The sequence below is a fragment of the Sander vitreus genome, chromosome 3, assembly GCF_031162955.1.
Source record: "Sander vitreus isolate 19-12246 chromosome 3, sanVit1, whole genome shotgun sequence".
NCBI classification, from domain to species: Eukaryota; Metazoa; Chordata; class Actinopteri; order Perciformes; family Percidae; genus Sander; species Sander vitreus.
The window spans coordinates 15,341,952-15,365,617 of NC_135857.1; the positions used below are offsets into that span (position 1 = coordinate 15,341,952).

At 39.5% G+C, this 23,666-nt stretch overlaps 1 protein-coding gene across 2 annotated transcripts; it reads right to left on the reverse strand.

Annotated features, from left to right (window-relative positions):
- Positions 1 to 13,633: 13,633 nt before the first annotated feature.
- On the reverse strand, positions 13,634 to 22,838 carry scn3b (sodium channel, voltage-gated, type III, beta). Of its 2 annotated transcripts, none has more exons than XM_078243759.1 (5): positions 22,118 to 22,838; positions 20,411 to 20,589; positions 20,079 to 20,307; positions 17,189 to 17,327; positions 13,634 to 14,551 (listed from the first exon to the last, which is right to left on the reverse strand). In XM_078243759.1, exons 1-5 carry the CDS (start codon positions 22,176 to 22,178, stop codon positions 14,545 to 14,547), a joined length of 615 nt encoding a protein of 204 aa, XP_078099885.1. In that variant the 5' UTR covers positions 22,179 to 22,838; the 3' UTR covers positions 13,634 to 14,544. The 2 variants fall into 2 exon arrangements, with proteins under 2 accessions (XP_078099885.1, XP_078099894.1); XM_078243768.1 differs by lacking the exon at positions 13,634 to 14,551 and adding an exon at positions 15,064 to 15,160.
- Positions 22,839 to 23,666: the final 828 nt, after the last annotated feature.

Sequence of the window (23,666 nt, forward strand, 5' to 3'; positions counted from 1 at the left end):
CACAATAGACAATCACACAGGTGGGAAAACACAGGAAGCAAAACTAGACATGACAAGACAGAAAACAGATATCAAAATAAAACAGCAAATGGGAAAAACTGACAGAAAACATGAAATCAACTAAACACAGAAACTTGACACAACACTAGACAACACAAGGGAGAACAGAGAACACAGGAACTAACAAAACATACACAATTCAGAATAAACAACAAAAAACAGGAAACAACAACAGAAAATTACACAACCACAACACTGTGTCCTCCTTGGCTGCATCATTACTTAGAATTCCTCATGAAAGAAGGAAAAGAAACATAAATATAAACCATTAGGCTACTTATCACTATTAAAGAAATAATTAGTTCATATAAATATTGTTTACTTTCCTTTATGAAAGTATGACTTTAACATTAATGTATTCAATAGATTTGGTCCATAAAAACAGAAGGATAACAACCCACACTAAACATTATAATTTTCAAGTTTATTATACTGCTGTGTATGGGTAATAACACTCAATAATCAGTGTTACTTTTTTACAATTGGTATATGTCCCGTTGAAGAATACCTCACTGCTAGTGTTGACGAACTGACCGAAGAGCCGGTTAATTAACCCAAGTCGTGTCACTTAACCCGGGAGAATCAAGTGCCATACGTCAATGAACCGACTCACTCCTGTTTTTTTACCTCATTAGTGCCTCCACTGGAATGGTGGTAGAATCAGTCAGGAAATGGACTACCTCAAGCAGCACGATTGGACCGAAAGAGTTGTTGAAGATTGGAGATCGCGCACCAGGCTACTGAACGAGACCGAATGTAACCGTGCAACCGCTCAAGTCTAATGTAATCAAGTGGTGTCTTGGTTCTCGGCAAGTTTGAGTTATTAACCAAGCCTTGTTTCTGGTGCATCTTAGATCAGTGGTTCCCAACCTTTTTTCCTTGGCGCCCTCCCTACTTATGTCTAAGAAAAGCTGAGCCCCCCTCCGAAACCGAAGTTGAGGTAACTCTCGAGATAGAGCCTTACTTGCTCTACTCGATCTACTGATACAGAGGAGTTATCAGCACTTTTACGTTTCTCCGCTATTCATAAAATAGTGATGCCGTGGCGGCAGGAAAAATGAGGATGATAGCAGCTAGCAGCTGACCTGATGAAAGCAAGGGCCACAGGTTAAGAGGTCCCGGAGGTTTGGCCTACTAAGTAGCCTGCCTACAGTTTTAAGTGAGAACAAAAATATATAGTTTTTGTATACATTATATATTCTAGTGTATTATCATAATTTGTTTAACATGTGCAAATATTTTTGCCGCCCCCCTGAGGGGTCCCCGGACCCCAGGTTGGGAACCACTGTCTTAGATGATTGTGTTCATGGCAATTCACACATTATCGATGGGGAAGTACATCACATACAAATACACATCATGTTATCTTGGTAGTTATGTTAAGTTAAATGTTAGAGAAGTGAATGTTGCAGGCTGCATGGTAGGTAGGCTGTCTCGAGGAGACCGCGCACCAGGCTACTGAATGAGACTGAATGTAACCGTGCAACCACTCGAGTCTAACGTAATCAAACAGGTGTCTAGGTTCTCGGCAATTTTGAGTTATCAACCGATCCCAGAAGCCTTTATTTCTCGTGCATCTTAGATGATTGTGTACATAGAAATTCATAAGCTACATTACCGATGAATATCACATACAAATACACGTAATGTTATCTTGGTAGTTATGTTAAGTTAAATGTTTGTTACATGGTAGGTAGGCTGTCACGAGGAGACCGCGCACCAGGCTACTAAACAAGATCGTAACCATGCCTAATGCATGAGTCTATGTAATCAAACGTTGGTCTAGGTTCTCGGCAAGTTTGAGTTATCAACCGATCCCAGAAGCGTTTATGTCTTGTGCATCTTAGAATTGTGTTCATGGAAATTCAAAGGCTACATCAACCCCCACCCCTGCCACCGTGGGCACGAGAACCAGTGACCGAAGCTATTATCTCAGTAGGCGAACCAAAAACCATCCGGTTGAACCAACTCACGTAAAAGAGCTGGTTGTCCCATCACTACTCAAGAGGTCCTGGCTGCAGGCCTCCACTGTGAGGTCGCTACCGCCACAGGCTCCATTCTCAAGCCACCTCCACTGTCAGGACAGGAAATGCACGGGATACATTTCAAAATAAAATCGCAAATGCACTTCCGCTTGAATCGCTTTCCTCACAAATGCATTAATTAGTAAACAATATGACGTAAAATCTATCAATTCCTTGTCTATAGTATATAACGTTTTTATTTATATAGTAAACTTTTGTTTTGTTATTTTTGTTCTGTGTTTTCCTTTTATGTTGTGCATGAGCCCCAACGTGGGCATTTTGATTTATTCTGTCCAAAAAAGCCATCCACAACCTGTATTAATTCAAAGAAAAAAATAAAGCTTTTGATTTGGACAATTGAAGCATTAGCCTTTGTCTTTTTCAAAACACTTCTCATTAATGATTGCCATATATGTAGACTAATATACACTGCACTGCGTAACTTTACAACTTAGTCATTATGAAAAACAAACGGTGGGTGATATGATTCGGGGCCCAATTGTCTTTGTAGCCTACAATAAAGCTGAGGATCTTGAAAAGAGGAGGTCAAATAGTTGTCAATAAAAACAATGTAGGGCAGGAATAACATTGGTTAGTGCACAAATTTTCTTTTAAGTTATTACTCATATTCATAAGCCAACATCTCATAAGATGTCATAGGCCTATACATTTTATTGTGTACTATACAGTATATACAGTACTTCGCTGCCTTTTCATTATCATTTAACTTTAACTTTATTGCACTGCTCTTTTTCTATATATATATTTTTTCTATTTATTATTCTGTATTTTTATTCTTAACCACCATAAATTTCATTTTTGGTTCTATGTCTATGCTAATGATGTTCTTGTGCTGCTGGAACACCTAAGTACCACTAGATACAACCCTAACTCTTGATATCAACAGTATAATCCAAGTGAATTATTAAGTGATCAATGAGAAAAACATAAAAAACACACCAAGTCACAACATGATCAAATGTTCTTCCTTTATTCTCGAACACAAACTCACTCATGTGTGTGACATTCACAATAGGCCAAATTATTTCTTTTGTCAATTATTTCCTCACTGAATTTCCACATGTCCTCAGTGCTGTAAAATGTGATTTTTGAAGGGCTCCAGGATTGATTCTTTTTCATAGTCATCCACTTCATCTTTCCACTCCCTCCCATACTGCAGAGCAGCCTCAGCCTGGTTCTCCTCCCCCATGTACAGAACATCAGGCAGGTCCACTTTGGGGGCAGTGGAACTGACTGCAGCATGTTGTGCACTGCAGGCTTTCCACCACATGGAATGATTGAATGATGCATCTAAAAAGGATATAAAATGCATCATGTTTGAATTATAGTACATGAACTTCATTTCAAATTAATGTATACAGCCTGCAAACTTAGATTGTCTTTGCTTACAGGTAAAATGGCCACTTGCACCAGGTAGTGTAAAGGAGGCCTTACTTATGTAGAAGTAGTAATAATGACTACATCCGGCATTCAAAAAACGTACTTAAGTGAAAGTGGCTAAAACAAGACACTTAAGTAATTTAGTATGTTATGTTAGAAGCAAAATATACTCAAGTATCAACAATAAAAGTACTGATTGTGCAGAAGCATGCTATTTCTCAGTAATTTCAGTTACTATTCGTTTTGTTTATATACTGTAGTACAGTAACAGGTGATATCACTAATTAGCTAGTCGACGTCTGGCAAAACATCATGGTGTGTTGCATTGCGTTGGTAGCTTGGCTGTCTCACATATCACGTTTGTGAGTTCAGAAAGACACGTTTTCAACTTTGTGACGATGCCCAGCTAATGCAAGGAGAGTTTACAAAAATGTTTTATAACGTTACATACAAAGAAAAGCGTATTACTTTACGTTATGCACTAAAAAGAGAATTATCACTGAGAACTTAAGGTGTTGATGCTAACCGCCATTGGTGAAAGTTAACTTTGACGTTATCTAACTTAGCTTCAAAACGACAACCCAAACCGACATGTAACATTCGGTAATTTGCATCATTAATGACTTCTATAACGTTACTATTTTACAGCACCTGTATTGACGAAGAACACAAGAAACCATACATTTACTCTCTGTGGATAAGCAAAATCAGCTACTCCCCGCTACTCAGGACATATGCTGACTCGCTGGTCTCCCTAGAATTAAAAAGCAGGTAAAATCGACATTTAAACATCCTCACTAAAACCTAGATAACATGAATGCACACCCAACATTAACAGAACATTATTAAAACACACTTTAACTAGGACAGAAATCGTTCAGAACATATCTTTTTTCCCCATGAGCCTTTGCACCGCTTCAGCGCAGAAAAGTTCAAATGACCCCGCCCCTCCAATACAGAAACTTAACATCCTTAGTTATCTCTGCTTAATATGATCTGTACACTGCATACTTAAGCTGATTATTACAAATAACTAATGTGATTTAGTAATGAATATGGTTTTTAACAAAACATGAAAAAATAAGTAGTGTGCACTAAAAAGTTTAATTACAACAAAATCTGGGTTTTACCGCTTGTACAAAAGTGAACCACAGGAGACTAGAGCACTTATTAGCCTACATTAGATTTTGGACTGCCTCCCAGAAAAAAATGTCAATATAAGAGAAACCTTTGCATCATAAAAGATGATTTAAAGAAGCAGCCACACCAGTTCACTTAGAGTGTTTTTCAATATGACTTTACTGTAGAGAGGAGTAAAATTTCAAGAGACCAATTGGTAATTTACTCTGAAATCAGGGATGGTAGTATATGAGCATGCAGAAACAGACTCAGTATGTGGTGTCTATAACTTTACTCCTGATGAGCAAGAAATTGCTGGCCCACCGTGTTAAGGTTCAGTTCTGACCCAAAACGCAGAGATAAACACATGGGACAAGTAATTCAGTTTTAAAGGAGTCTTTAATGAACAGATTGTACTTATAAGAAGCAATGACGTTTGAGTTAGGGCAGGAAGCTCCTGGGCTGGTCCAAGGCTCGAGGCGGGCCGACAGAGGAGAATCCAGGTAGGTCCCGGACACGACGCGAGCAGGCAGAGGTGAGTACACTCAAGTACACAGGGGGAATCCCAGCATGGATGACGAGACTGGATGGTGTGAACTGGAAGCACAACAGAAACAGCGGGGAAGGCAGCAGGTCTAGAGCGGAATCTAGATGGAGAACACAAGGTAAGTAGGAGCACTAAGTATAAGAATACTTCAGGACTGACAGGAAACATTGAGCCAAGTTACCACATGGATTGTTGTAACGAACTGGCGCTGATGAGGTTATCAGCCCGGGTATATGTACTGCTGGGAAAGGGGAAAGAACACACAAACGGGACGGAGGAAAAACAGCTGACCCATAACACACCGTTGTGTTTGTTTCCTGAAAGGTATTCAGTTCAGTGACACATGGCTCCTTCATTTTTGCTTTGACATTTTTTCGTTTATCCTCTGGATTCCCCAGTGAAGAGAGAAAAGTACATAGTATGATTCATTATGTGACTGGGGGAGACTAATATATTCAGTTTGCCTGTTACACCAAGATTGAAACAAGAAAAGCTCATGCATTTTTTTCCCCAGGAAATTAATTTACTGCAGGACAAATGCAAACGTGTGCATGTGTGTGCGCGTGTGTGTGTGTGTGTGTGTGTGTGTGTGTGTGTGTGTGTGTGTGTGTGTGTGTGTGTGTGTGTGTGTGTGTGTGTGTGTGTGTGTGTGTGTGTGTATGTTTGTGTGCATGTTTCCATCACCCTCAATTAAGGCAACCATTTTGTTTGAAAAAAAATGCCAGAAACCTAAATACAATTAAAATCCCTGGAAAACTCATTTGTCTTAAGGCCCGGACACACAGAGCCGAAAATCGGCCGTTGGACAGTCTATTCGGTGTGTTCTGTGCCATCGTCCGTCCGAGGGGCCGTCGTCCTTCATTTTGGCCGATTTGACATGTATAATCGGCGGGGCGGGCACTGTCGACTCAAATGACCCATCTGATTGGTTGAGTGCTAACCCAGAAACGGGGAGCAGAATGAGCGTGACTAGAGTCTCGTCACTTTGGTGTGTTCCGAGGCACTTTTTTGACCAATTTGGGGAGACTGATCAGCCCAACTGCCTTTTCTGCCAACGTTTGGCCGTTGATTCTGTGTGTCTGGGCCTTTAAGTGTCTTGTTTCTACTGCATGCTCTTATTCTCTCTCTCTCTCTCTCTCTCTCTCTCTCTCTCTTGAACAGAGCAAAGGAGACTCAAAACTACTGTTGCTATGTGTCCCATTAGTTCTAACTTAAGGTCCCTGATTTAATAATTTACAGTTGCCTCTGTAATAAGATATGGTTAGTATTCACATTTTTCAAAAGATGTAATTCTTTTTGTATTTCTTCTCACCAACTCTTATAGGAAAGTAGTTACACAGGCTTTGCTTTCATGTCATCCATTCAAATTGTCAGTTTTAGTGTTTCATTCAGACTTGCCAGTCCACAGGTTAATTGGTTCTGGGCAGCTGCTGAGAAGCAATTTGTTTACTAGTATCGCAAAAGCCTCGCCTCAGTCAAGGTCTATTCCAGTATTCAATCACTTCCTTCTTTGCTGGTTTCCACAGATGCACAACACGTAACCCGATCCAATTCAAGCTAGATCAAATTCCCTTGGTTAAGTGATTTTTTATGGTGCAGTGTAGGTCAAATTCACTAGGGGAAGTGAATTTGATCAACACTGCTGAGAGGTGCACCATGAAGGGGCTGTTAGGGAAAGGCAAAGAATAGGAATAGGTATGTTGGGACGAGAGACTGCGGTAATGATGCTGTCTGTTGTCTTCTTCTCTCTACTTCTCCTAGTCTTTAATACTGAATCTGGCTTGTTTGTCTTATACCTGTACATGCTACTTTCTTTTTAGCCTCACAATTATTGGTGTTAGGATCCTTTCCTCTCCATCCCTTGGAGTGGATTGCTATGAAATGTACAGAGATTCATGGTCCCCAGAGGTTGAATCCTACAAACTTTGGTGATTACCTGACTTTTAATCTGGCGCCACAAGTTTTAATGTACTGCATCCAGTATAAAATCTCCACATCTATTGGCTGGTTTGTCACAAAAGTTTGTACAGACATTCATGGTTCCCAGATAAGGAATCTTAATGACTTCTAAATGTTACTCTGGCGCCACCATGAGTTGATGAGTTGACTTTAGTTTTGATTGAAAGGCCTTGAGAACTAATGGGTTGCCATGCAATATATATTGATGTTCCCCTCAGGGTGAATAGTAATAACTTTGGTCATTGCTGACTTTTTATTTAGCTGCATCATCAGGTCAAAATTAAATTTTATCCAGTAGTATGTATTATGGCCAAAACGAGGATCAGCCGTACTTCATTGCTATTTAGAAAATGTTAAGATGGTTAACATGGAAAACATTTTACCTGATGAATGCTAGCATGTAAGCCTTGTCATTGTCAGTGTGTTAGCATGCTGATGTTAGCATTCAGCTCTAAGCACCCCTGTGCCTAAGTACTGTACAGCCTCACAGAGCCACTAGCATGGCTGTAGACTCCAAGTCATGTTGTGTTTTGATAGGTGATATCTAATTGTGTGCATCCAATTGTGGTCATTTCAAAATACAATTCACAAAATGATCTTCAGGATCTGAGGTTTGGATCATGGAACCTGGAGAAAAAGATACAGCACAGTGTAGTAAACAGTAAACTTACCTCTTGAATTATAAAATTCACAATTTACATTGTAGACAACTCCATTCCCTGGCCATCAAACACCAAAATATCCTAGTATTATACTGTACAATGCAGCCCCATTTGATGCCAAGTGATTTATTTTGTTTTAGATGTTGTCTCCACACAAGATGGCAATGGACCTTTGCTTCAACATTCCCCTCTTCCTACTGATAACTTCCTCCGTCTCAGTAACAGATTGTCCTGTTTCCAGGCCTGACGGAGTCGAGGCAGATAAGGTCAGCTGTTCCCACTGGTAGTCAACTGCTGCCAGGTTGTGAAAGGAAGTCTCCAAGAAGCAGCTATGCTGTGTGGTTTTGCTATTGATCCTGTGTTCATTAGCTGCTTCAAATTATTAGTTAAGTCACAGAGATTGCTCACATTCATCTCTGCCAGATAAGCTTGAAGGCTTAATCAAACTACAGGCCATGCTGTGAATTATGTAAATAATACTAACATAAGAAGAATTCTAAATAATCTGACATTTTAAAGAGGTACTAGCTGTGGATAAAACATGCACCGTGTGTCAATTGTTCTCAGAGGATTTGTGGAAAGGAGCTTTGACTTGAGTACCTTTAGAGACTTGGGATTTATTGTTGAAATAAGGGTCTCCCACCGCATGAGGTAACAGAAGAGAAGAGCAGCTGTTATTTGCCACTGCCCATCTATAACTTTGTCTTCCACAGATTGAACCTGCTGGCGTCAGAGGGAATTTAAGAGATTAATAACTTGGTTTTGATCCCCAGCAATAAGTCTCTGTTTGTGAGCCACGACTTATCATTCCTAATGATTACCATTGATTGAGGCATGCATGTGAACATACTTGGGTGAAGGCTGTGCATTTATAACCATGTTTCTACATTTATCAGGCAAAGTGGGGCTCTAACTACTAGTGAAACTTATCAGCCAACTACTGCCTTGGCTGCTGCACAAAAGTAATAAAGCAACAAGCTTGTCAGAGGTCTGGCAATGTTTTAAAATTTACTCCTTTCCCCATTATCAACTTTTGACATAACAGCACAATTAGAAACATTAGGGTAATGTGCAGTGCTAATTTCCCCCTCCCCCACTTTTGTCTAATGAGGTTTGGCAATGTTTCATTGTCTGTATCTATTCTCCCTGGAAACAATGTTGCAGTAGCACCACACAGTAAATTTTCATCTAGTCGACCGACCAGTTTTGATTGATTAGATAAAACCCCGTATCTCAGGCACAGTTACCTTTGAATTCAGCCAGCCTGCGTTGTAATGTTCTGCTTTGTGTCATTTTGTGTGCAGCGCCTCAGGTGTGGCTGAACACACAGCCATGATTTAGCACTTCTCTGGCAGCCAGGTGTTCATTTCACTAACAATAGAGCTGCGACGTCATTGTGCAACGGGCCAGCTCCATCCTCTCATCACAAATTAGAAAGCAGGGCCCAGTCACTGCCTCGCTTCCGAGTCTGACTTGTAAATGGTCTTTTTATTTAAGGCATCCTCTTTGTCTCGCTAATCAAAGATGCCTCTTGTTTGAAATGCGGGTGAATGAAATGGAGGATGGGATGATGGATAGGAGAGATGGACTGGAGAGAGGAAAGGTGAAGGTATACGGTAAAAGGGTTCCAGTTTAATTCATGAATTCAGTTTTGATAAGGGCTTTTAAACAGATGGGGTTTTACAGAAGATGTAAAATGTTATCTATTTTTTTTGCAGTAACAGCCCTGAGTGGCAATGACAAAGACAATGCAAAGGCTGGAGTTCAGTGATTTATTTATTCACTACAGATAAAGGAAACATCCCATATTGGCAGCAATATTTGACAAAGCTTTTGAGAAAATAAACACCTGTGTTCTCTAATGCACACAGTAGGTGAGCAGAAGTATGATCCACATGTATAAAATGACAGTGATGGCATATGGTTTATTGTTGATTCTACATCCACTTAGGTCTGCTGCATCTGAGGTTGCATTTGATTTAAACAAAAAATCATATAAACCAAACGAGCTTTGTGGCTATCAGAAAAAAGAAGAAAAAAACAGATTAGAAAAGACATGACAGGTTTGAGGAAATTGCTCTCACCCATCCGTGTGGAATGGTAAGAAAACTTAAGTGAGATATGTAGTAAATGAATTTTCCTGAGAATCTAGGCTTCTCATTCAGTAGTCAGGAGATGATCTCTATTTGTCAAACACATATACCTCTTTGCTCTTCTTTATGCCAATGATACCTCAGGGGGAAGATAACAACTCTGACACAGCAAGGTTGCTATAATTATACAGACAGGAATAATTCACAGGGTCTGTACATTGTCCTCAGACAGATTATGCTAAATTTAAGCGGAAATGTTCTCCAGCGGTGCTTCAAAGTTGTCCAGGTGCAATTTAACAGCTGACAAAGACACAAACACTTGAGTGATGTGTTGTGCCAGCAGGTTTCTGATTCCTTAATAAACATTGACTTTGAAGAATGTATGAGTCAGAGGGGAGAGGTAAATCTCTAATCAAATATTGACCAAATAATAGTGTGCTGTTGCCAATTAGAGTCACAGCTGTGCAATAGTAGAACTGTGCTGACAGTGCGTCTTGTTTAAATGCAAAAATTGTGATTCTTAGAGAGCTGTAGCTAGAGACCTTACAGCAGTAGTTTGACATTTTATTTGCACTAAAACACAAATGTGAGCCTCTTTTTAGTGTTTTACTTTCTTTCAGATGGTTTATAAGGTTATAAATCCAAGGAATAGTTTATATTTTGGGAACCGCGCTTTCTTGAGTTAGATAAGAAGATTGATTCCACTCTCATGTGTCTTTAGTAATGTGAAGCTAAAGACAGGAGCTTAGCTTAGCATAAAGGCTGAAATCAGCGGGAAACAGCTAGCCTGGCTTTGTCTGAAGTTAACAAAATTTGTCTACCAGCATTTGAAGTTCACAAATTAACACGTTATAGCTCGTTTTTATGTTACCTTTGGACAGTACCGAGTTAGCTGTTTTCCCCTGTTCAGTCTTTATTCTAAGTTAAATGAGCTAACTGGCTGCTGGCTCTAGCCTTATATTTACCAGACAACCAATGAGAGTGGTATCTGTTCTCATCTAGGCAAGAAAGCAGAAAGGTGAAACAATTTCTTTAAATGTGATGTCAAACATTATTTCATATTTGTTATTTAGATGTAAAAATCCTATTTATACTAAATAATTGCTGTATCAATTATGATGTTTAATGTGGTGTATCTGTAGACACATTTATCCTTAACCAACATTGTGACAACACTGTGCAATGATCTGTTACCATTTTAAATTGGCTTACCTTTCAAATAAGCCATATGGTTTTCTCTATCACATCATTTGTTTTCAGAAGGTGAGTCTGATTATTACTGATTTATTATCAACCCAGCCTGGTAAAAAAAAAAACGGTCAGGCTTTAACTCTCTCTTTGGTCCAAATCCCTGAATTCCAGTTTAATTAATGTCTACTAAATTAGAGATTGTTTGCAATCCAAAAATGTCTCTCATCTATCCTTGGCTGGAAGTCTATAATCAAGCTGGAACTTGGACATTCCACAAATTAATTAATACGGTGTGGGCTTTTTTAGGGTGGCATGGCCAACATCCCTGCCCTGTCTGGAAGTATACAGCATGAAATGTGAAGATTCAGAATTATGAGTGGGCTGCCCATGGTTATCTCAAAAGCTTCCTTGGAAGAAATGATTTAGTTTCTATGCCACCATTTGAAATGTGTGTATTCGTCTTGAGTTAAAAGAAATGGAAATCAGCAGGCGGGATAATTACTGTGGAAACACCTTTTTAGCGCCAACTTGGTCTGGTACAATGTTTTGAAAATTCTGCTTAAAATAAAGTGTTGCCACACGGAGGGTGGACCCCTCAGGAGGAGAGTGGAGGAGAAGATAATGAAGGAAAAGCAGGTTTCATGGTTATCCTAGTTAGAAAGCAGAAAACCAAAGCATAATAATTACTCACTTTGTATTTTATCAATATGTTCCAATCAATCATAACTCTTTAATGTTTAAACAGATAGGTGATAGGACTCCGCTGTAGCAAAGTGACTATTGATCAACAACAATCAATAACCTGTGTTTCTGGGTGACTGGCAGCATACACATGCTGCATCATCACTGCTCAGGCCACAGCCAAAAGTCTCTGATCAACCCACTGTCCAAACAGATAATCAATAAATATTGATTATCTGTTTGGACAGAAAAAAATTAAATATCAGTATTTATTGTAAAAAAAATAAATATATATATTCATCATCAGCACCTTGCAAATCAGAAATCGCACATCATCAAACAAATGTGCAACAACATGGTTTTTCTTTAGGTGTGAGAGACTTGCTTGACAGGGAACTTGACATTCTTAAGTTGTCTTTGATTTTATGTCAATGTTTAATGACATACTACGCTTTACACTAGGGGGAGACAAATACCTTCATAGATGGACAAGCATTATGTACTGCAGATTACATGAATGATAATTTAAAGTCATATTTTATGATGGTGGAATGAAAAATAGCTGCAACTCTTGCAGTCATTCTCAGGCAAAAAGTGAGAAAGAGGTGGCTACACTTAGTTTAAATACATCGACTACAGGCCTACAGGTTTAAAAAAGAAAGAAAGAAGCAGTGTTGTACTGTATGTGAAGACAACTTTGTTATTTGGATATTGAGCTACTTAATCAACACGTTATCTGATTAGCTAATCATAAACAAAGAAAATTTGCTGCAAATTAAGAGTGTTTATAGACACGGCTAATCCACGTTTTTGGTGTGATGTACCAGAGAACAGAGGCAGTTTGGGCCTGGTAGTTATATTGAAGCGTATATAAGAAGAATGTGGGCCATATTACTGGGTTGTATCCTGAGGGAGGCACATTGTAACAATAGACAGGGAAGGAGAGACACAAAGAGGCAGGAAGAAAATAGAGAGAGAGAGAGAGAGAGAGAGAGAGAGAGAGAGAGAGAGAGAGAGAGCGGGGAAGGGTTATAGAATTGCACTTTTTACAATGCATCTCAAAGCCATAATGCCATATTGTTGCAGAGTTTATGGGATGTGTCACACAATCAATAACCAATCTATGGGAACTTGATGGATGGATAAAAGTTCATTTGTTACATCACCGATTTGCCGTTCCGACTGTATACCTGACCTTGGTAGGTTTGTGGAGACATTTGTTCTGTCTATCAAGCCTTTTGTGGCAAAGCATGCTGGGTGACTGGTGGCTTCTTTATACATTTTGTGCATAGTAAGTAATAAACCGCGCTACTTCTTTATGGCCGTGCATAAATTAATTTGTCTCAACTATTGCAGGGTAATATCTTTGCCAGGAAATCTGTCTTGCCACAGGCATGCCTGGGTTGCTATAACAACAGCTGCTGCTATATCTGTCACTGCTGTGGGTCACGGCTAGCTAAAAGAGCAATGTACATCACATCTCTCCATTACTGCTTCTTTTCCCCTTTCTCTCTTCTTGCCTTCACCTGTCTTTTTTTTGTCTTCTACGTTTCGGGCCTGCTTATCTGGACCAGCCATGCTCTCACTGAATAAAACTCTCTGCTACACAGTACTGTATCTCAGCTCTGTATTTAAATTACACAGAGTTTAATTCAAGTAGAAACCTATTGAAAGTCTTTTTGTTTAGCTGCTTTTCCTTTCAACAGCACCACAGTCACAGACGATAAGGACAGCATAAGATGGAAAGAGCTGAGAATCAATACTGCATTTTCCTTTCAACATCCTGGTGGACTCATTTAATTGTGCAGTTTCAATGGAATCTGCACTTACAATTACACTGAACTAAGAACGTTTCAGTAAACAGAGGAGCTTCAAGACAGACTGTGGAATGCATTACATTTATTAGTTCAAAACCAGCTCACACACATTAGTCTCAATAGCAATGCCAGCAACAGTCAAACCTTAAGAATACATGTTAGAGTAAGTGTAAGACTACTACTAAATGTACTTTAATGTCAGTGCTGAACATGGATTAAAGATTTATACAGAGGAGAATACTGGAATGAATTAGATGAATTCAGATCAACTCAAATAGAGTGACTTAATATAATCTGTTTTTCTACATTCCCATTTCCATTGTGGTTTCACTGATGCTCAAAGCAAAACAGGGAGAAATGCACATCCATACAGTATAAAAGCAGCAATCCATTTTCCTTAAAAAGACATCAGAAAGATATTGGCCAATACAAATCAAACTGTGACCCAAAAATCTAAGCGTGGTCTATAAAATTGTAATAAAACAAAAAAAATGTGTACTACAGAGTCAGTAAATAAGTTATATATGTAAATACCACAGCATTGACAGCAGTCGGACCTTTCATTGGATCTTTTCTGTTTATGGGTTATACATCACAGAGGCACTACTAACTACTAAGAAATATTTAGTAACTCAACGCACTGGCAGGTCCAAATAGCGCATGTCTGGTATTTATCTGATAATAAGTGCAGGACACTGAGGTTTTGTTCTTTAACCTGCTCTATTTGTGAAAGCATTTTATTTCAGATGCCTGGCACGAAGGTAAAAAAAAAAAAAAAAAGAGAGAGAGGACAAGGAGGAGAAACAATGAGCACTTGGACATTTTTGACTGGCTCTTCACATAACACAGTCAATACACAGGGGAGGTCTGTTGGCAGGATTCCCATGGCTGTCTGGGAGTAATGATACCTTCATAGTGGCATAGATGAGGTTGTGGACACAATGCCTGTTTCTGTCAAATAACAGATGACTGAAGTCCCACCGTGATTGGTTAATACCTAAAAAAAAGAGCAGAGAACATGTTCAGTCTTTTTTAACATGAAATGATTTATATGCTAAATTATCAGTCATAACTGCAATATTAAGCAATATACAAATTCAATATAATCTAATTCACATAAACAACTGTGTCCTTTAGGATTATTATAACTCAGGAGCCCTGCTTTATATACATGCAAATGCCATACATTTTAGATTGCTATATTTTACTATCTTCACTATGCAGATCAGTGCCCGAGGGGACTGTGTTTGAAGTTCATGTATTTGAAATTGTCATGCTCATATTGAACTGTTGAATGAAATACTGTACACTGAATGAGGAGCGAGAGGAGGACTGATCAGGTGACATTTCCAAAAATGGCAGGAATGAAAGCCCTTTTGAAGGGAATGAGCAAGAGGAGACGCAGGAGGTGTTGAAGCAACAGGACTCCACTACAGAGCTGCACAGTTATGAGTAATAAAGGTACAAACAAGGTGATGATTTCACTGATGGGATCAGGTTGAGAGAGTCACATGTAAAATACCGTGTCACTGATAACCACTTTTATTCGGTAACAGGTGTGGCTGGGTTGTCTTTCTGCTCAGAGGGAATGGCTAGGTAGTTTGTCCTGCAGGCAGATTGGTAGAAAAACAGTGTCTAAGTCCTGGTGGTAGGGCCTTTTTCTACCATCATATACCACAGAATAGTGCTGGTTAGGGTTTGAACATCATTCACTACAGTGGAACATGAATTCCCCTTATTTTGGGACTGTGAGGCTTTTGTGTATTCATATTTTCCCCTTATTGTACAACCACAGAGGAAATGGATTTTAAAAGATAAAAACCATCACTGTAATGTGAGCAGTGGGGAGCTATTGTACAGGCTGCGCATCAGGAAGACATGACACCCTCATACAGTATTTAAAAGCAAACTTTCATATTGTTAAAAACCACAATACCTTCGCCAAATATGCACACAATTCAACAGAGCTGTACAGAAACTGTGTAGACAAAGCAAACTCCATAAAAGTAAAAGAGTTTTGTGACTCTGTCAGCACATTTCAAACATAGCCTCATTTTGTATCTCTTTGACAGATTATCACTTTTGCTGCTGTGTCCCATCTTTTCCCTCTGTAACATGCCTAATATGATCGGAGGCACTAATGCATCACACAATGTAACCTCAAAATGTTCTAGCTGTGGTACATATCCATTAGGACAACCATGAAATAGCCTCTTTGAACGGGTGTAGCTTCTCACTGTGGGATGTGTTGTCAGGCTGTGAGGCGGCCACAACCCATTAACTTTTTCAGCTGCAGGAACTGATGAAGTTTACAGAGTTACGCACATTCGATCACTTGATGCCTCAATTAATGTGCGGTCCTAATCTGTCCGTGGATCAATAAAGTGTACTTAAATGCTGAGGGCTTATTCTACTAGTCGACAGCCTCGTCATGGCTTAAATGTTGCAACTCACTGTACATTACCTTCCATGGCCGTTATTAACTGATTTAAAAATTACATAATTGACTCTATGAGGTTTTACTTCAGTTTTCAAATTACACAAAATGCAGAAATGCATATCTTATGGTGCTTGTTAAGGTCTAATAATGTTTTATCCACAAAACTGCAGTTATTTAACATAGTAGTGGGAAAGTACACAACACACAATCCATGACAAAGACATATGACAAAGAAAAGTAGCACATTTTAACATTTGGGCAGCTGGACCCAGCACATTTGCATAAATGGAGCTTTTTCTTTCAAGGAAACCCCTATTCTTCCCAGAATAAACAACAAATGACACAGTTCTTCCCAGTAAACTTTGTAGGAAATTAGTAACTGTAAAACAAAGTGTTACAATACATTGTTTTTCTATTATGTTGTGTTGTGCACACCCCCTGTATATTTACTCTTCAGGGCTCTATGCGTCAATGCAGGAGTCAGGATTAATTGTCTGCAAACCATAATAACTGGATCAGCACATGTGTTCTGTGTTATCTGTGATTGTTCTGTCTGGGACATAAATTGCCTGTTCAAATGTTGTCAACCTAGATTGACTGGCCTCATCAACACCATGGCAATCCAGTGGGAGCTGACTATACGGGCGCTTTCGGGTCTTTGTTGGTGCTGACAAGATGACGCATAAAGTGGGTTTTTGATGGAGCTGCAAATCCACCGCTGATGTTAAAAAGGTTGTTTTGAAAAAAGAGCAGTCAGCAGTGTTTGGAATTATTCAGGCCTGTCAGGTAGTCTAAGCGAAAAGACAGATTACTGTTGCAACAGGGTTACTACAAACTGATGTAGTGTAGACTCAATTAACTCTCTGTCTGTCAGTCTGTTTGTCTGTCTGACTCTTTCCCTTCCTCTCTGTCCTGCACTCTCTGCCTCCAGATTGCCTCCTAAATTTATCTTTCCGATATGTTTCTAAATTATTATTATGTAATAACCAGACACCCAGGCGTACACAGGTAACACTTATTTGTCTTGGTGACTCATAATATGAACTCACTCCCTTGCTCTGTTGTGAGTCATAGAAAAGAGAAAGTTAGTACAGATATGTATCTGGACATTTTGCAAAAGGTTTGTTTTCAGGACACAGTGTTTCAATTAGCTGCTGTGTTTTCATCCATTATTTGTGTCTGTGTGAGACTCACGCTGTGTCCTGTGCCTGCTCATCAGACTTGGAGATCTTCCTGTAGCAGTAGATCATCTCTACCAGCAGCCAGAAGGTCAAGCACACCAGCAGCACATACATCATGATCTCAGAGTAGAACGCTGCGACATCTCCAGTGGCTGTGGAGCACAAACAATAGCACAGAAAATGTAATATTCAGTATGCATCCTTCCCATGGATGTCTTTGTGTTGAATACAGCAGTAAAGACATGTTTATTCACTGATTTAAGGACGTGCTAAGCTTGTTCATGTATGTGCAACATTGCTGACCCACAATCAACTGTCAATTATAATAGAGAAGGCAATATTTCTATGGTTCAACTCAATAAGTGCAATAGTTATTACTATGCATCTGAACTGTAAGCAAAGCAAGGCTGTGTTTTCTGGTGAGCATCCTGTTACACATTATGACAATACCTGTAGTACAATGATAATAAAGCCTATATGGACATAAAGGTGCCCTGTGCAGCTTTTTTGTAGACAGTGTTTCTTACCAAAATATATTGTGTCTATCCTTAAGGTCTAACAGATGGGTTGTGTTTATTTCCAATTTTTAAATTGTGTATTATTTACATCCATGTTTGCTTGTGAGCATTCTTCTTTACTGCTGCATTGCTTTAGTTGTTGGTGCCTCGGTCAGTAGAATGGCGTAAAATGGCAGGGTACACCTGCGTGCACGATACAAAACTCGTAAAAATATTGCTCCATTGTGCTGCTCGTGGTCAAAAACTCCACAGGGTACCTTTAAGTATAAAATAAGATGCATAATAAGTCACAGTGTTCTCAGGGCATTACACACCTCATATTTAAGGTCATATTTTGGTTTTATGTATACAAATGTAAGACTAATTACATTATAATTAATTAAGTTATATCATATTTTATTTTTGGGGATAGGTTCACATTATTCCAACAATACTCATATGTCCTTATGAACATTGAAACAGTGCTTTCAGCGTAAGTGATGGGGGAAAAAAATCCACAGTACTTGTTTATCTGATGTTAATATGAGGGTCAACAGTCCGAGTTCATCAGATGAAGCGTGATGACTGTGGATTTTCTCCATCACTTACATTGGAAATGCATTAGAAAAAGATATTTTAATGGCCGGTATGAGAAGGAAGAATGATTACAGCAAGCAAAAACTGTTTTAATGTACATATGTGCACCTGACTTGAAAAAATGTGAACCTATCCTTTATTATCTTTCATTTCAGGATCATGATGGGCCACTGTGAACCACTGCGCCAGTGAGTGTGCACCAATTTCCATAGAGCCTGCTGACCACACAGTTGACAGCTTTCACTGATTTGATTCTGCAGTCTCTGTAAATAGAGGCTATTAGTGTTATATAATCCTTTAGATGGAAAACCACAGATACGTTTGCCATGAGCTAATCCATTTTTACTACTATGGACATCATTACTGTAGCCCGATTCCCTAGCTGTAATGTACAGTTCACTGGCTGACGGCTTTGTGAAATTTGGTTCCACTTGTATGAAATATGAAGGAGAGGCTTTTGAATATGTATAAAAGATCAAACTGTAGTATATTTTGGAAAGTTGCACTTCGGAGGATCATCACATCCATTTTTCACTCTTCTTTTTCCAGGTACAAATCAAACACTGGGATCGAAATAGTGTGGCCTATCTTTAAATGCCTCTGATAGGAAACTATATACCACGTGCAAGCAGATATAAACAATGTGAAGTTGAAGAATAAAAAGTAGTTCCAAATATACATATTGTATTGTATATCCGATCAAGGTGGAAAATGACACATTCAGCAAGCCAAGCATTCAGGAAGCAGAATACATTACCCGTTATTAAAGATTGCAAAGTAGTTGGTTTGAATTAACCCCTTCACTGACAACAGAAGAAGGCTTTGATGAACAATAAAAGCAGACAAAACAAGACACGTAATTATTCCTCCTAAGTACAGTCGCAACAAAAGGGGGAGAAGGAAAGTGGCGTTAGTGGCAGAGTGCCCTCACACTAATGCATCACTTAGTGAAAACAATGAGTTGAAAATATATAATAAAATGCAAAACCCACTTAAAGCGGCCAGATAAACACTTTATGCAACATTGAGGGAGGGGCATGTAAAGCACAAAAAGAACACTCAGTACACAGAAGTCAACACTGCACAGACTTGTGTTTCTACCAGGAGGGATTGTCAACGCCTGAGTTGAACCTCTCCAGCATAAATTGTGTGCAGCTGTATCATCATCATCATCATCATCATCACATTTTAGCTGGACCATTCAGTGTTAGAATGTGCAATACTGCAGTGAAATGATCAGTTATGCTGTCCTGCATCTGCTAAGCAAACTTTTATTTATTGTATCTCAGTTGTGAGAATATTGGTTAATATTAATCAGTTCTGCTGATATTGTACAGTACAACCAACCCTGTTGACACTCTGCTTGACCAGTACTGATGTTTTGAGAGCTTATTATGAATAATATATTTTCTTTGGGGCTGTAAAAGTGTTTCTTGCATTTTTAATTTTAAAATGTTGAAATAAAACAAATTTGTGATGCAATTGATTAGATAGATTTGGAAAAAAAGCTTTTAAAAAAACTGATTTGAGTTGAGTAGATCTCTTGGGACCGATGTGTATTTTTCATAACCTCACAGTGGCATGCCACTGACTGAGAAACACTTGAAGGCAAACACAAGTCTGAGGTCTGAATATCCTCATGTGTAGCTCTGGAATAACCCAGCTAAACCGATTTTTCTCAATAGAGAATCATACAGTTGCTGGAGTTAACACTGAGCTGCACGGACATGGCAACCAAGCATTTGGCCAAACCTGAGCACAGAGCAGGGCATAATAATATGGAATCAAGTGGGAAACTATTAGCCAAACCTTTCGCTTGCACCTTCAACTTGATGTGCTTGGTGACGGAGACGGAGGGAGTGAAGAAGTCAAACTCAAACTTGCGAAGTACGTGGCACTCATAGACGCCACTGTCATTATAGGTGGTGCTCTTAATTTGAATGGAGACATCTTGCAAGTCTTTGCTCCCATCCCAGGTCAGACGGCCCTTAAATGGTCCGTCTGATTCAACTGGATTGTCAACATCATACTTGAATATCTAGGAGAGAGGAAAGACAAGCAGGCATGCATAAAATATATAGTACTACTACGTGTACATATCAGTATGTTATATCATACACAATAATGTTGCAACAACCTACATGAGTTTTGTCAGGTGGTATGTCTTTTTCTTTTTTTGGCATGTAGTACCAATCCACAAATGTCTTTGCTTTAATCTCATCCCTCTTCATACAGGAGATGCAGGTCAACTTCATGGGTTCCCCCAGGACTGCGTCAGTCTCCGACGGGACATCAACACATACTGGCTTGCTCAGGTGGACTGGAGGAGCATGGAAATGTAACATTTATTTCTGCAAGCTAGCCTGATGAAAGATCAGTCAAAATGTCTGAAGTCCCCCTCCACTGTTTTTATTGTTACTTTATGTTTGACCTTCACTGTGCATAATGATGTGCAGAGTTTGACACAAGAGGCTGTTTTCACCTTCATCTGCTGAAGGCTAGTTTGATTTGTACACAATGACTTATAGCTGCATCTTTAAGCACTTTTACTTTGAAATGCTCTTGTATTTACAATGGGCCCGCTGTTTGGTTCAGGGAGTATTGAAAAAGTCTCTCAAAAACTCAAAAGGAAAACTACTGCAGTATATAAGTCTAATGTGGAAGTTTGACACTTTCAGCACACAAACACTGAGAATGGACTTTTCATTGAAGTAGGAAACATCATCAGTTTTCCTTTTGAGTTTTTGAGAGAGCTTTTCAATACTTACTGAACCAACCAGCGGGCCCATTGTAAAAACGAGACCATTTCAAAGTAAAAATGCTTAAAGATGCAGCTATAAGTCATCATGTACAAATCCAATTCAATGACTTTGAGAGCACAGCCGTGCACACTACTGTGACAGGCACAGTTTTTAACTGTAGGAATAAAGTCATGGCCCAGTTTTTCTTATTGAAGTCATCAGCTCCTGGACTCTGTGCTTACATTGAATCCAAAGTTGAGCCAGATGCAAAACTCAGTAAGCATTAAAAAGACACAAATTTGATTATACAGCTCTGTGAGCACTGAAGAGACTTGAGTCACAATACTGATAGCAAATCCAAGATCATCCAGGCCAGTAAGCACTAATGATGGCCTCTGCCCATTAGCATTAGTTGGCAGAAGTAGGAATAAATGGAGGATGCCGGAAACTGTGTGTAGTTTAGGAGGACAGCAACGTATTGTGGGAAAGAATCGATGAATAAATGGATTACAGGAGATGGAATAATTAGAGGAGGGCAGGAAGTGGATGATTGCGTGGAGGGAAATAATTGAGGGGATTATAAACACAAACATGCTTTTGTGAAGTGAGGCAGTGCTCTCAGCAGCTCGCCACATGGATGTATTTGTGTGACTGTTGCTGTGTCGGGTCTTGTGCTCTTACATAACTCAAAGCCCCCCTGGGCAGACAGTGACAACATTGATTCTTTTCTTTCTGAGGGCTCATACCAGCACATGAAAATAGGACAGAGAAATAGGGACAGAGAGAGAGAGAGAGAGAGAGAGAGAGAGAGAGAGAAAACTAGAGAAAGGACAAAGAAAAAGGAAAAATGCTTAACCCCGGTGTCCTCTGTTGAATGGATCCATTTATTTCGCTTAAATGCTGACAACACTGAGCGATGCTGCACTGTGCAGACATCAGTAAGAGTGCTCTGAAAGTGGGTTTTGAGTTTCCAGCCAGTTGGAGGGTTCACAAACCATTAACACGGCCCTTGGTTATTCGGCCCTATGTAACCGAAAATCGGATGCAATAAGACATTCACAATCAAACAAGATATTTGAACATGTTGCACTGTTAGGCTATACTTACCAACAAAAATCAAAAGTAGGCATACCAAAGTTTGCAGATGAACTCTGGTTTGAGTTACCATATTAAGCTCTCTTTCTGGAGCTCTTGGTGGACAGTGTCAACTCCAACTGTAAAGTTGTCTTCACACGAGGCCAGGAGTAAGATATCAAGAGATGACTTTAGGACCACGGACAGCGCCTCTCCTCGGCTGATGAGCGCGCAGGTAACTTCCCTCTTAAAGACTGAAAATCCAGACCAAACTGTCTCCTCAAAGGCAGGATTTCAAACGAGAAAATGGTATAAAAGACTTGTAGAAACGAGGCTGTGAAATCTCTACGCGCTCACTTGAATTTGAGTCTTCCAATAACCCCGCTGACTCGCCATTCATCTTCTATCTAGAATGCACTAACTTCATTGTTCACTCCACTGGATGCGACAAACAAGTCCGTGATGTTAGAAGGCTACTCAACAGTCCCGCTGCTGCTGTCACTCAGTCCAGATCCATCCAGAAACACAGAAGAAGAAAAAAGAAAACAAGCGAAGAGGAGGGAACCTGTGGATTCTCAAAAGCCGATGTTTACTGTTGATTTGGAGTCTTGTTCACACAAACGGCAAAAGCAATGATAACAGTTCTCCTATTTCATCCCTCAAAGAATATCACCATTGATTGTTTGAAGGCTATTTCCTCTATTAGGGATGACATTTCCCAGCCGCGGCTCGCTGCCTTTGTTTTTCAGCAGTCACTTAGCGCTGGCAGAGCAGAGGCTTTGATACGCATGCGTGAGTCACTCCCACCTTGACAATATTGTTTTCATTTGCGTCGGCCTAACCAACTTATCACGCACGCCTGTTTGACTGCGGGACAACAACAACCAAAACACAGCATGTCATTATATCATATAGCAACCGAATGCTAATCCGTTTTTATTAAAGCTAAAGAAGAACAAGGAGACCAAACTGGCTGTGCCATGTGTTATATAATCGTGTTTAGCAGCTGCTAGCAGAGTTCTTTCATATTATTCAGGACATTTCATTTATTACATGAAATGTGCATTTTTCCTACCCAAGCCTTTGCAAGTCTTCTTAGTCCAAAAACGACATAGCACCAGTGTTCAGGGGCAGTTCAGTGGTAGCCTTGTAGCCACAGGTTTACAAAGCCTGCATACTGTGCATAATATGCATGCATATCTACACCTATCCACACATACAAGCACACAATAGTAATATACAGGATTACTACCCTTGATGCAGCAATTAAGCTTATAAAATACTATGTAGGACACAACCCAATAATCAAATTATTTTCTATCCTCTGGAGTTTAGCTTTGAGACGACCTGGCCTTTTCTGTGATATTCTGTCTGTCTATACTTTGGTACAAACTCTTCCATGCTGCGCGAATGCACTCCAGTAACAATTGCCTTTCCTTTTCTTCAATCATTTATGGATGAACAATGCTGAATACAAAGGGCAACAAAGAAATATTTCAACAAATTATGTTACAATGAGTCACTGACTGAGCTAGAAAAACCCTTATTCCTGTCCATCACGCCAACACAGCATGCCCCAGAA

Coding starts and splice junctions, on each gene's coding strand:
- scn3b (XM_078243768.1), bottom strand. CDS start 22,178: ATGGTAACTCAAACCAGAGTTCATCTGCAAACTTTGGTATGCCTACTT. Junction 20,590..22,117: donor CCTACTTTTGATTTTTGTTG/GTAAGTATAGCC, acceptor ATGCTCCTCCAG/TCCACCTGAGCAAGCCAGTA. Junction 20,308..20,410: donor TACCACCTGACAAAACTCAT/GTAGGTTGTTGC, acceptor CCTCTCTCCTAG/ATATTCAAGTATGATGTTGA.